The sequence below is a fragment of the Larus michahellis genome, chromosome 3, assembly GCF_964199755.1.
Source record: "Larus michahellis chromosome 3, bLarMic1.1, whole genome shotgun sequence".
Classification (NCBI taxonomy): domain Eukaryota; kingdom Metazoa; phylum Chordata; class Aves; order Charadriiformes; family Laridae; genus Larus; species Larus michahellis.
Genome location: NC_133898.1, coordinates 51,088,292 through 51,100,933, shown reverse-complemented (window position 1 = coordinate 51,100,933; position 12,642 = coordinate 51,088,292). Strand labels below are relative to the sequence as shown.

The 12,642-nt window shown below is 39.3% G+C and overlaps 1 protein-coding gene across 6 annotated transcripts in view; it reads left to right on the top strand.

Moving 5' to 3' along the window:
* The window catches only part of TSNAX (translin associated factor X), a 56,331-nt gene extending 43,895 nt beyond the window's left edge, over nucleotides 1–12,436 (top strand). For all 6 annotated transcript variants that reach the window (XM_074580126.1, XM_074580128.1, XM_074580124.1 and 3 more), the window contains exons 5-6: nucleotides 8,818–8,945; nucleotides 10,596–12,436. In XM_074580126.1, the coding sequence (XP_074436227.1) occupies nucleotides 8,818–8,945; nucleotides 10,596–10,970 (503 nt within the window). In that variant the 3' untranslated portion in view covers nucleotides 10,971–12,436. The remainder of the gene's footprint in view (nucleotides 1–8,817; nucleotides 8,946–10,595) is intronic.
* Nucleotides 12,437–12,642: the final 206 nt, after the last annotated feature.

Sequence of the window (12,642 nt, the reverse complement as noted above, 5' to 3'; positions counted from 1 at the left end):
GCACTATTTGTGTTCTGAGAGAATGGTATAATGGAGTTTATTTGTGTCTCCTGCCTTACGCCATTTAGAGTCACTTTAGGCGTGTAATCATACTGCAACAAACCACATTGCTGGATTGGACCAAGTCAGTTTCTGCATGGATGAAAAGAAAATACTTTAATTGTGCTAGAATATGTAGGACCACCAGGCATGATGCTGTAAGAGATGCTATGGAGATGAGTGAGGTCTGTCCATGCAGGCCGGGTTTGGATTACTGATTATTTAAGTAATATTGTTTCTTTTGGTATTGTATGAAGGATTCACGTTAGAACACAAGCTAAAGGAACTATTCGGGTAATGATTTCTGTGTTACCTGTTTTTTTTGGTTCTTAACTCTTTCGTAATATGGGAAGAACATGTATTTGTAAACACCTATGTATTTCTGAAATTGTATCAAGGTTAAAGGGCTATTATGTGCATCTGGAACAGTAGAAGTAGGACTTTTTTTATTCTTAAGGAAGTTTAAAAATGTAGTAAAAATAGGTGGGATATTAACCCATAGGTTGGCGATACAAAGGAAAAGCTTTTTACTGCATGAGGAAGGTATCATGAATTGTAAACGTCTCACCCAGGAAAAAACTTGAATACACCTAAAGCTTGAAAGGAAAGCTATCCATAAAGGAAGCAATCAGGTTTCTGCAAGATGGTGGGAAAACATAATAACACAGGAACAGGATGTAACTGAAGAATTAAAGTTCATCTCTGCTGTTGTGGGTGAGAGGTAAAATGCCAGAAATGGAAACCAAGTTTCCTGATTATACTGGAATATTAATGGAATTTGCAGTGAATAAGGTAATATTTATCAGCCCTAATTTTGTTGATTTCTTTATTTCTCTGTTTTGTTACTTTCTCTCTTTCTCTGTTGTTCTCTCATCACCAAGTGTGCCAACAAACTTCGTCAAACTGATTTTTTTTTCACTCTGCAAGTTGCTTATTTGAAACTTGATACCTTCATCTTGTTGCATTTTACTACCCTTTGATTATTTCTGGTTCATGCCTTTTTTCTGTGTTCTTGCAGGGAAAGTGAAAAATCAGCAGCTGCAAAGCCTCTCACTTTTTACTGTATGCTGCAGGGTTTGTATGTCCATACGTAAAAACTTAAAACACACCTAGGAAAATTAATGTGAATTCAGACATGACCAAACAGGGCATGTACTGTGTGAGCACTGGTTATCATCTGGTCCCTGAATGAGCTATTGAGTTCAGCATAAGCCATAAATTCAGCAGGAGGCATTGGGAGCAGCGTAAGTCCGTAAGACAAGCTATATACCATCTTTTAAAGATGCTTGCTGTGGATCGGGCCAAAGATTGTCCTTTCCTAGTTCTAACTTAAGACCTAACTGTCCTAAAGTCCTGCAGTACTATTATGGCAAATACTGCAGTTGTTTACATGACAATCTGAAACTAGTGAAGTTATTTGTCTTTTAATTCAGTTTCATAGTTTAATTCAGTTTCTCCTCCTCATCAAATGGAGGAGACCTTGTCCTCTGGCTCAGGAATTTTTTTCGACCCCACAGCTGTTAACATCAGTCATTCACAGACCAGAGCTCTCCAGCCTTTACAGGAACCAAGTGCAGGTGGAACATGAGAGAAGACCAAGAAAAAGCTATGAACCTTTTTGTTTGTTTGTTTGTTTAAAATCACAAAGGAGAATGTGTCATAGAGGAACTCCATTCCAGGAAACAGCTAGTATAGCACATCAAGATTAGGTTTTGTTTTTCAGTCATGTGGTGAGAGACAGGGGTTGGTGAGTGGTGACGTACCTTTTTACCATCTCACCAGATCTATATCTGTGAGGATAAATGGACACCATTGGTACTTCTGAAGTGCGAGTGAGTTGGGGCTGTTGCATGGAAACAACATCATCTTGAGGAGAACTTTCACTGGGGTTTGAACCGAAGAAGCTATGTTGCGTTAGGTGCTCTTCCTTCTTTGATCATTGAACATCCTGGCTGAATCAGAGCTTCCTTTCTTTGGTATCTTGAACGCTTCCTCTGAAGGCTCTTAGTAGTGTGAAATTTGCCACTAACTGAATGACTTCTAAAACTCTATATCAATTATCAAGGCAATTAGAAGTAGTCAAAGAAATTAGGAAGACTGCTTGTCACAGGGATAGTTTGGTGGGGTTTTGTTTTTTTTTTTTTGGGGGAACTCATGTAGAACATCGGGTGCTACAAAAACACCCACTCTTCAGAACAAAAAAACTTGGTTATAAAAGTGTAACCATGGTACATCCCTCAGGTCAAGTAGGAGCAAAATGAAAGCTTGTGACTTTCTCATCCACAATGAGTCATCTGCAAAAAAACTAGCATTTGTCATATGTACACGTGTTTCTAATAACAGTAAAAAAGGCTTGATTAAACTGGTCTCTGAATTGAGAAATTAAAATATTCTTGCAGTTCTCTGCAGGGTTTTTGTGCCTGTTTGGGGAAATAATTTAACTCTCACAGGCACCTATGCCTATTAAATAGGGAGCCTATATTTGTTTCTGTAATTATTGGGAAAACAGACTAATCTTGGGATTACCTTTTCCCTAAAGTCGGTGTGTATTCAACTTTAAACAAAGTGCAAGCAATATTAATGCTTCAGTATCTGAAATGCATCACTTCAACCCATGCAGCTAGAAGGGAACAGAGCTTCTTGGTGGTCATAGATGTGTCAAGTAACAATTGACTAATCAATAAAGCATTTGGGGCTTATTATGAGAAATTTACATCAATTTAATTATTGATATGACAGTAAACCAGTTTAGACAAATCACTGCTGGATGTAATATACACTCTTTATTTATATTCTATTAGTAGTCACTTCAAGGTTACTTAAAATAAGTCTTTCTGACAAATATTCACATCTGTGTTTGTATTGATTACTCCAGTAATTCAAAACTGGATTGATAAAATGGAGCAGTTTGTTTATGTGGATGTGGACTTATCTGTCGGTTTTTTCTCACCAATTCCCTTAAAAGCTCAAAGACTACTCACAGCCCTACCTGCCATACTCAGCTTTTGGAGTATTACTCAGTGAATAGAAAGAGATTTCCCCAGCTCCCCCCCGCCCCCGCTGAATATGTAAGCTGTTAACGGACATTTGTTCTAGTGCTTTTATTTGTATTTGCTAGTTAGTCCCATTTTATAAAATCCATCCCTGAGTGGAATTATTCTTTTAAGCCGTTTCACACCAGGATGTCCAGAGTACGCCTGTCTCTGAGGATAGCTGGCTTTATGCTCTTTTGGTGTGCTGTTATAAAATTAACCTTTGACTTCATGCTCGCAATCAACAAAGCAGTTGGATTGTTTTACAGCCTCAGTTGTAATTACTTAAGTTTTTATCACTTGTGCGTGGAAAGAGACCTGTGAGTCAAAGGAATCATTGCCAAATCTGCAGAGAACTTAAATGGAAAAGGCTGGGGTGTGAATTGTCAGTTTCATCTTAATAGGCCACTGACTCTGAAGCAAAATGATTTAATTTGTGTATTAATGCTTTTACATTTATTGCTTGTACTTGTTTCATTTGAGGTACCTGGTTAATTATTTGCTTATTTCAACAGTTCTCCCCTTCATTGATCAATACGCTTGTAGAAGCGGGTTCTTTAACTCTACTGTCCTTCCCATATTCTGCTTGGTGATAAGGGCTCTCCAGTTTAACTTTGTTTTTTCTCTGTTTGAGATTTCCACAAGAATATGACTCCATTTTTTTTCTGGGTTGTGTGGGTTTTTTTTTGGTTTGTTTTTTTTTTTTTAATAATGAGAGTGTAACTTGCCAGCCTAAATATGATAATAAGGTAGAGCTATGGCTTTGCTGGTTTGATTTTGTAATGCATTTGCAAGTGGGTAGTTTCACATGACTTGCCCTGTAAATAATGTGCCCCACCCTTCATATAGTGATCCTGGAAGAAACTTGCTGTGTCTATTTTCCTGCCATCCTTCTAGTGGCTGCTCTTGGCCTATGCTTCTGGTTGCCCAGTTTAGGGAGGGAGCTGGGTAAGAGAACACGGGCTGTCAACTGCTTGTGTCCTAACCATCAGCACAGGCTGCTCTGTGACCAAAAACAGACAGAGAAAGAGTAAAGAAAGCAGACGAAGTGATAGAAGGAAAATGAGTTTGAGAAGAGACAGGGAGAGAGGCAGATGATTTAGGAAAATGGCAGGTAGCATTAGCATTGCTAACTTTAAGAACTGAGAGGCATGAAATCCTTTTTAACCCATTTTTTTAACTGTTGAACAGGTATTTAAAGAAGGAAATGAAGTAAACAAAATTTTAGGAGGATACTTTCACCTCTTGTTCAATCTGTCATTCTGAGTTAAAACTTCCATGCATGCATGTACGTCTCAGGTGGAATTACCCTAACCTGACTCCCGCAGTTAAGGAACTCCTGTTCTTTACTTGTTTTTTAAGTAGGATTATCTTTTCCTACCCCTTACCCATTCATTTGACTCTTGGATTGAGTGCTAGAATTACTTGGTTTTTTGAAGAAACCTGATTAAGTTTCTTAGAAAAACTGCTTAGCAGTTCTTTCTCAGAGTTTGTATATGTAGATAAGGATAGATGCCTTGAATATCAGCTGATACAGCTATCAAAAAAGTGCACAATCTTTCAGGCACAAAATCTCCTCCTCCATAGATAATGTGCTCGGAAGATCCCTCAGTGTAACTTGCTAGTTCTTATGTAGAAAATAAATCTTCAAAATGTAGAAGGAAGCTGTTATACTGGGTCGCTGTAATTTGTCACTAGTACAAGCTATTTATATAGACTAATTGTAATAAAATACCAGAATACTTAAGCATTTTGTTACCTTACACCTGCAATTTTAAGAAGTGCTAGTAGAAATAATACAGTGCTTTTAATTGGGATTTTCAGACCCTGTACTAGAAAAAAACTTACGTAAAAGGCAGTCTTACAAACCGTTCCATTACTGGCAGCTCAATCCGTAAATAAGCCAATTTTGGAATAAATCCAAAACAAGAGCGTAAGGGGAAAGGTATTGTTGGATGGTGTAGTGAAATGGGATGGGGTTTTTCACCTTGGGGATTATTTGCTGAAAATAGCGGATGTCCTACCATTAAGCTAAAACATAACATGTTTAAACATCCTTCTACCTGCACATGGAAACACCTTATTTCAAGGTCTTGGGTCATTGAAGTGTCATGTTTTAGCTACTTCTGGAAGAAGGACTTTAAAAAGAAAAAAAAAAAGGCAAATATGAATATTTTTTGCAAAGTATTTGTAACCAGGATTTGTTACCAGTCTATTTGTAATGGTAACAACTTTAAATGAGGTTTTCTAAGGCTTACTTGTAAATAGTGGGAGATAGATTCCCTAATTGTGAAAAGGTGACAGTAAATGACAAACCAGACTATGTGTGCAACATCCACATGGTGGTGTTAAACAGGAGTGAGGAGAAAAGTGGAACCACGTCAGCTAGGGTGGGACAGCAGGAGGAAGCAAAAATATGTGTATGTACACATACATATAAGTATGCTTGTATTAAAAAAAAAAAAAAGAAAAAAAAAACAACAATAAATGAACAGAGGAGCCAAACACTTATGCTGTAAAAGGACAAAATGCTTGTGGAGAAGTGGTAAAATGGAATGAGCTGAAACTGGAAGTTATCATTGATCGAGAAAACAGTTTACCAAAAAGTTTGAGAGCTGTTTTGATCTCTCTGTGAACTTGAGAAAATGCCAAGTTGATTCTTTGTATGTGATAGTCTTCTCCTCAGAGAGAGGTTCTCACAGATGTTGTTGTATTGTGTGCTGCTGTATCTGGTAGCTTACAGCTTATCCACAGAAAAAGCCAAAATTTCGTAATGAATTACTGGCTGTGTTACATCAGAGGGTAAGTCAGGAAAAGAATGGGTGATGAAATCTACCTCTCTGCAGCTTCTGAAGTTATTTGTGATAGAAGATCCTGAGTAGCTTTTATCTAGTGTTCTTCTATTAGTTGTGCCCAGAACGCTTTACCTGAATTCAGTTGATGAAATTATTGTATTTAATTGGCCTTATAGCTCCCTGTGTGCATTCTGATTTGTGAACAGCAGTGCTGAGTGTGGCTTTGGTTGCTGGAAGGGTTTGGTTGCTAGTTGCTGCTGCATAAAGGGTGCAGGCTGAATTGCCTTTATGAATTGCCTCCACTCACCTTGCAAATACATATTTAAAAGGAAGAAATGCTGGTCTCTCATCATGCTTCTGTGATTGTAATGTGGAAAGCCTTCTACAATTGAATTTTCTTTTGAGGTTACCTCTAGATTTTCAAGGGTATTTCCACCCTCATCTGTTATTCAAATCTATGTTCTTTTCTTTTTGATTTAGACTTTTCCTTTGATTCAGATGAAGTCTAAGTTTGCTGCTTCATGCATATCTCCATAGGCTGAGGTTCTGGCCCCGTAGAGGTCAGCTGAGGATTTTAAGATTATTCTAAATGAAACCAGGATTCTACTTCTGGGACCCTTGCTTACTGCCACATTTTCTCACTGTACTCACTGGCAAAACTATTGTCTAATCCTGGCCCTTTTGCAGTGTGATACAGCAGTGTCACCTCTTTGCTTCTCTTGAAGTGAAACCAACCCTTTAAAATGGCTCAGAATGGCTCTGCTAGAGCCATCTCGGTCATGTTACGGTCTGTTCCTTTAACATCCTCCTTTGGCACTTTCTCCATCCGTAGGTCAAATATACATGTGCATTGATTTTTGTCTTCAAATCTTTTTTTAGATTAGTGCTGCCATGGCTTTTCGTCCCAGGTTTGTTTCTGCTTTTTTTTCTACCAACGCTGCCAACTTCAGCTTTCTGCTTATGAACTTTTCCCACGTTCTTTCCCCAAATCTGTTCTCTGCACATAAGGAAAAACTGACAGAACCTGTGAAATCGCTGTCTGAACAGCCAAGCTCTTTTTTACGTCTCACCTTTGCTATAATGCATACAGAAAATCACCATCTGCTAAGTAGGTAGTGAGAGGTAATTGTGGCAGGTGGCTGCAGATGGCGTACAAATCTGGTAGAAGCTGCATTTGTTATCCCATCTTTTATTTCCTTGCCAGCACACCAGCTCCTTTTGTCTTCCTGCATGCCTTGTTTTTAGAGTATAAATTCTTTTGGACAGAGCTGTTGTTCAGTGTATTCCTCTTGTTGGACATCACAGTTCTGTCTGGTTGATTTTTTTATTTTTTCTGTCTAGAGTGATTTGTAACAACAGATGCTTTGTCCTGAACATGCATTTCACCTAACCTGCATATATTAAGGAGCCTGCTCACCAGTTCCCCCAAAATAGAGAAGTGGGAAATTAGGTTTTAAACGAGTATCTACTGTTGCTAATAAGATGAAACAAAGGAAACTTCTTTTTCTTGATATGTTTGGGGTTTTTTTGGTGAGCTGCCTTCCTTGCTTTTGATTTGTGTGTGGTCTTTTTCTCTGCATTATGTCCTATGTCTTTGTGAACTTGTGAAATAGTAATCTGCACTCTCCATAATACAAACGCTATATTTTAAAAGCTCCATTATCATAGAATGGTTTGGGTTGGAAGGTCACCTAGTCCAACCCCCCTGCAATGAGCAGGGACATTTTCAACCAGGTCAGGTTGTTCAGAGCACCATCCAACCTGACCTTGAATGTTTCCAGGGATGGGGCATCTACCCTATCTGGGCAACCTGGTCCAATGTTTCACCACCTTCATCGTAGAATATGTCTTCCTTGTATCTAGTCTAAGTCTACCCTCTTTTAGTTTAAAACCATTACCTCTCGTCCTATTGCTACAGGTCCTACTAAAATGCTTGTTCCCATCTTTCTTATAAACCCCCTTTAAGTACTGGAAAGCTGTTATAAGGTCCCCCCGGAGCCTTCTCTCCTCCAGGCTGAGCAACCCCAACTCTCTCAGCCTGTCCTCATTGGAGAGGTGCTCCAGCCTTCTGATCATTTTTGTGGCCCTCCTTTGGACTCACTCCAACAGGTCCATGTCTTTTCTGTGCTGAGGGCTCCAGAGGTGGATGCAGTACTCCAGGTAGGGTCTCAAAAGAGCAGGATAGAGGGGCAGAATCACCTCCCTCCACCTGCTGGCCATGCTTCTTTTGATGCAGCCCAGGATACGGTTGGCTTTCTGGGCTGCAAGTGCACATTGTTGGATCATGTCCAGCTTTTCATCCAGCAGTACCCCCAAGTGAGCCCTTCTCGGCAGGGCTGCTCTCGATCCCTTCTCCCCCAGCCTGTATTGATAATAGGGGTTGCCCTGGCTGAAGTGCAGGACCCTGCACGTGGCCTTGTTGAACCTCATGAGGTTCACATGAGCCAACATCTCAAGCCTGTCCAGGTTCCTCTGGATGGCATCCTGGTCCCTCGGGTGTGTCAACCACACCACTCGGCTTGGTGTTGTCTGCAAACTTGCTGAGGGTGCACTCGATCCCACTGTCTGTGGTGTTGATGAAGATGTTAAACAGTGCTGGTCCCAGCACAGAACCCTGAGGGACATTATGGGGAGCTGCTGTTCAGAATGTTTCTGAGAGTAACGTGATGCTTTATACTGATATTACAGAAGGTTCTGAATGAAGAATGCAGTTGGAGTAAAAACTTGAAAATGTTTATCTGCTGTGTTCTTGTTCTGGTTTTCATACTTCAGAAGCGTGATCTATTAAATTAGGTTTCAGTGCTATTTCTAGATTGTCTTAGTTTTCTTTTTTTGCTAGTAACCTTAAAATAGTCTAACTTAAAAGGTTTTAAAAAATATAAATAATTGTGAGCATGGATCATTGCTGGAGAATTTGAGTCATTAGCTTAATTCTTCTGCTGTTTTTGCAGGACTACAAGAATATGTTGAGGCAGTCTCATTTCAGTATTTTATCAAAACACGATCTTTGATTAGTGTTGAAGAGATCAACAAACAACTAATATTTACAGCTGAAGACAGAGAAGAAACAACAAACACGGTAAAAGTTTTTCTTTTCTCATGTGGCAAACATCTTTCTGAGATGGAAATGCAATGAGTAGGCTTAGTCACGTTTTTGGCATCTGATTAAATAAGGCCAGTTTGTGGAACGGTATTAGATATACATGTGGGCTTTAACTCACTTGTTAAAAACATGCTTTTTATTCTCACAAGTAATAAACTAAATCCATGGGATACAAGTTTATAAATTTCACATCCTTTTTATTCAGAGCAAACTGAACTCCTTTTGGTAGCGGGAAAGATCCAGGATAGAGAAATACTAGCAAACAACTGTAGGGGAGGGATTTTTAATGGCTGGGACAGCCTGTGAGTTCTACTGGTGTATAGTGATGTACCAAAAGTTGGGTGAGACAAACAAGTGAAAGGCAGGATGAGCGCCATGAATGAAACCTTACCGAACTAGTCCCAGGAGGCACTGTATTCAGCTTCTGTTAAAATGTACTGCATATGTCTTAGCTTGGTCATTTGATACTTTCCTGGAGTTGATCTTGATGCCTGCCCTCAGAGGACAAGCTTGTGTCCCATCAGCCTTAGCCCTAATACCCTACCTCCTGTTCCCAGACTTCCCGTACTCCTGCCCTGCCCTAAATAGAACTTTTTGCACAGGGACAAACTACTGCCACCAACAGTAAATTGGTTACAGTTTGATTGTTTACAGGAGACAAAAGGCAATTGTGTAGTAACGTACAGAAATGTACATGCAGTGCACGTGCAAGGGACATAAATCCACAGCACTGCTGCTTTAGATGAATTCCTGAGTCTGCCTCTCTTGAGAATTCGTCTGTAAAGCACTACTTATTCTTTCTTCATTCTCTTGGTAAGATATTTGCAAACAAGCCAAGTTTTTAGCTTAAGTTCATTTGTTCTTACTGGAGGCAAATCCATTGTGGCACACTTGTTTTAACAGATTGTGAAGTTGTTGCACGCCTATGGCCAGATAGGCGAATTTGGGTGGATACTGTGTTAAGGGAACAGAAAGAAACCTGTGTTGTCTCCCAAGTTACCGATATTTTGGCAATAAGAAATATTGGAAACTTGGATATAGGAGCAAATTTGAAACTTTGTGATGAGTTTTCTTCATGAAGTATTTTTTTAGTTATTTTAATAAGCTCAGTTGCTATAAAATGGATCTGAGAACTGTATCAGCTTCTTGTAGAAAATATATTTTGCAATTCAAGATACAATTACAAAATGATATGATTTGTTTTCATAATGCAGACTCTTTGATTCTTGATTGTTTTGGTAGCTTTGGACGGACCGTTTAGGGAAAATTTAAATCTATTAGACTGAGATTTGTCAGCCAAAAAAACCCCAACCCAACAGCAAATGAATGTTGGTACAAAGATGTTATAACTGTGTTTCAAATAGAGATGGTAGAAGCAGGCTATGTTTATTGTGCTTGCTAGAATGGAAATCACATCTCAAGTGGAAATGATGCTTTCATACCTCCTGGTATGCTGGAAGGAAATTAGTAGTTCTGAAATCAGACTGTGTGGAAGTGCCATGCAATTTAATTTTCCAGACTGTTTTTAATTACCAGTTATGTTAGATAAGTTAGCGTGTATTTGAATCATTATAGACTGCTTCTTCATAGTTGCTTGTACTGGACTTTGTTCTGTTCTGTCCCCAGACCTCCAATTGCAATGATAAACAACTGCACACTTGGAGCCTGAAGGTAACACCTGTAGATTACCTGCTGGGAGTGGCTGATCTAACCGGAGAGCTGATGCGGCTGTGCATCAGCAGTGTTGGAAATGGTGACATAGACACGCCTTTTGAACTGAGCCAGTTCTTACGTCAGATTTACGATGGTTTTACTTTCATTGGCAACACTGGACCTTACGAAGTATCTAAGAAGCTGTATACCTTGAAACAGAGTCTGGCAAAAGTAGAGAATGCCTGCTACACTTTAAAAGTTCGGGGATCTGAAATCCCAAAGCACATGTTGGCTGATGTGTTCTCCACCAAAACGGAATTGATCGACCAAGAGGAGGGTCTTTCTTAAAATAAGGAGACTGTCGCAACTCAGAAGGGAAGAGGACTTAGAGAAAGCTTTTTAGTTATGGTTTATGGGATTTTGACCCTTCTCGAAGCTTTTTAGGTAGAGACGTTTTTAGTTTTATCTATGAGAAGATTGTTTGCAGTGGTAATTTGTAACCAAAAATACTTTTTATGATGTGCAAGAGAACAAATGTTTGACTTTGTCCTCTCGGTATGGAATTTCCTGTATTGCTCCATTGTATCTTCTTACAGAATGACCATCATTTCCACTGCGCTCTACAGCAGTGACTCTCAGTTGTGCGAGTCACCTCAAACTGTTGTGGTTGCTATTATCGGTTTTCAGCAAGCACAGCAGCGGTTGAAAAACAAAATGGTTGGGTACTGTTATTTAGCATTATCCCGTAGGTTTCTGCTGACCCCTGTTTTGTGAGTATTTGGGTTCTATACTCATGTCATATCTAAAACAATGCACCTGTGTACGTGTAAGTTCATCCCTTGACTTGAAACTGAGTTGGTCTCAAAGGTGCCATGCAACTTAAGTTTTCTCTGATTAATGCTTTTGAGCATGAAACTAAAGCCAAATCAACTTTTCACCAATTGATAATGGAGGTGATTGCACCAGGTAAATACTACTGTGCACTCATTTTGGGGTTCTGTTTAAATTGAGTTCTGTTCACGTTAACACTGGTACTTCACAGTTTTGATACGAGCTAGAAAATCCACAAAAAACCAAACAACTGTGGAATGTATTGGTTTACGTTTTGTGTAATACAGTTTGATGCAGAATCTGACATCTTTCTGTTTGTAGACAAAAGCAGAAGACCTACCAAGTATGTTTAACGTGAATAATTTGGTGTTAGGACAAGCAGTTTTTGGCCAAAGTAAATGCCGTGTGGTGTTGGAAGTCTGTTCTCCATTGTTTGTGCTGCCCTGAGGACCTCCAGTGGGGTTGAACTGGTATAAGTGAAAAAGGGCTAGCCAAGCTTTAAATATCTGTTAGCAGGAACTGTATTATGTGCGTGTTCCTATGGAAAGGAAATTGCAAACAGAAATAAGGCAGACATTCCGACTTCCACATTTATCTTTGAGGTGGGTATGTCACCATTGGCAAAAAATCAGGGCTTTCTGCCGGTGTCTGAAGTTATGAAAGTCTGATAATGTACATTATGCTAAAGGAAAACAGATAAAACAACATGATCTTTAGACTCCAGGAAATAGGCCTCCCAACTGCAATTGAAAATTCTGCATGTTTTTTATTTCCACTTCCATATGCTGTGATACTGCCAATATTTTTCCCATGAGCATGTCCTGAGTAGCTGGGATTATCTGATATATGGATAGGAATGGGTAAATACATTTCTGTCACATTTTGCCATTGTTTCCACATAAAGCAGTATGTGGTGGATTGAAAAAGGAGTGGCTTTTTTCCTATTGTTTAATACTATTTTTTACAATAAATTCTGAAAAGCAGTCACTGCCTGTACGTTGGTCCTTTTGCCTGTTGGTCCCAGCGGTAGATAACAGTGCGAGTTTCCCACTGTGCAGGACTTGACTTGGAAATTTCACTTTATTCTTATACTTTGAGGGGATGCACTTGCTAATTCTTAGTATCAAAGGATCACAGAATGGTTTGGGTTGGAAGGGACCTTAAAGATCATCTAGTTCCAACCCCCTGC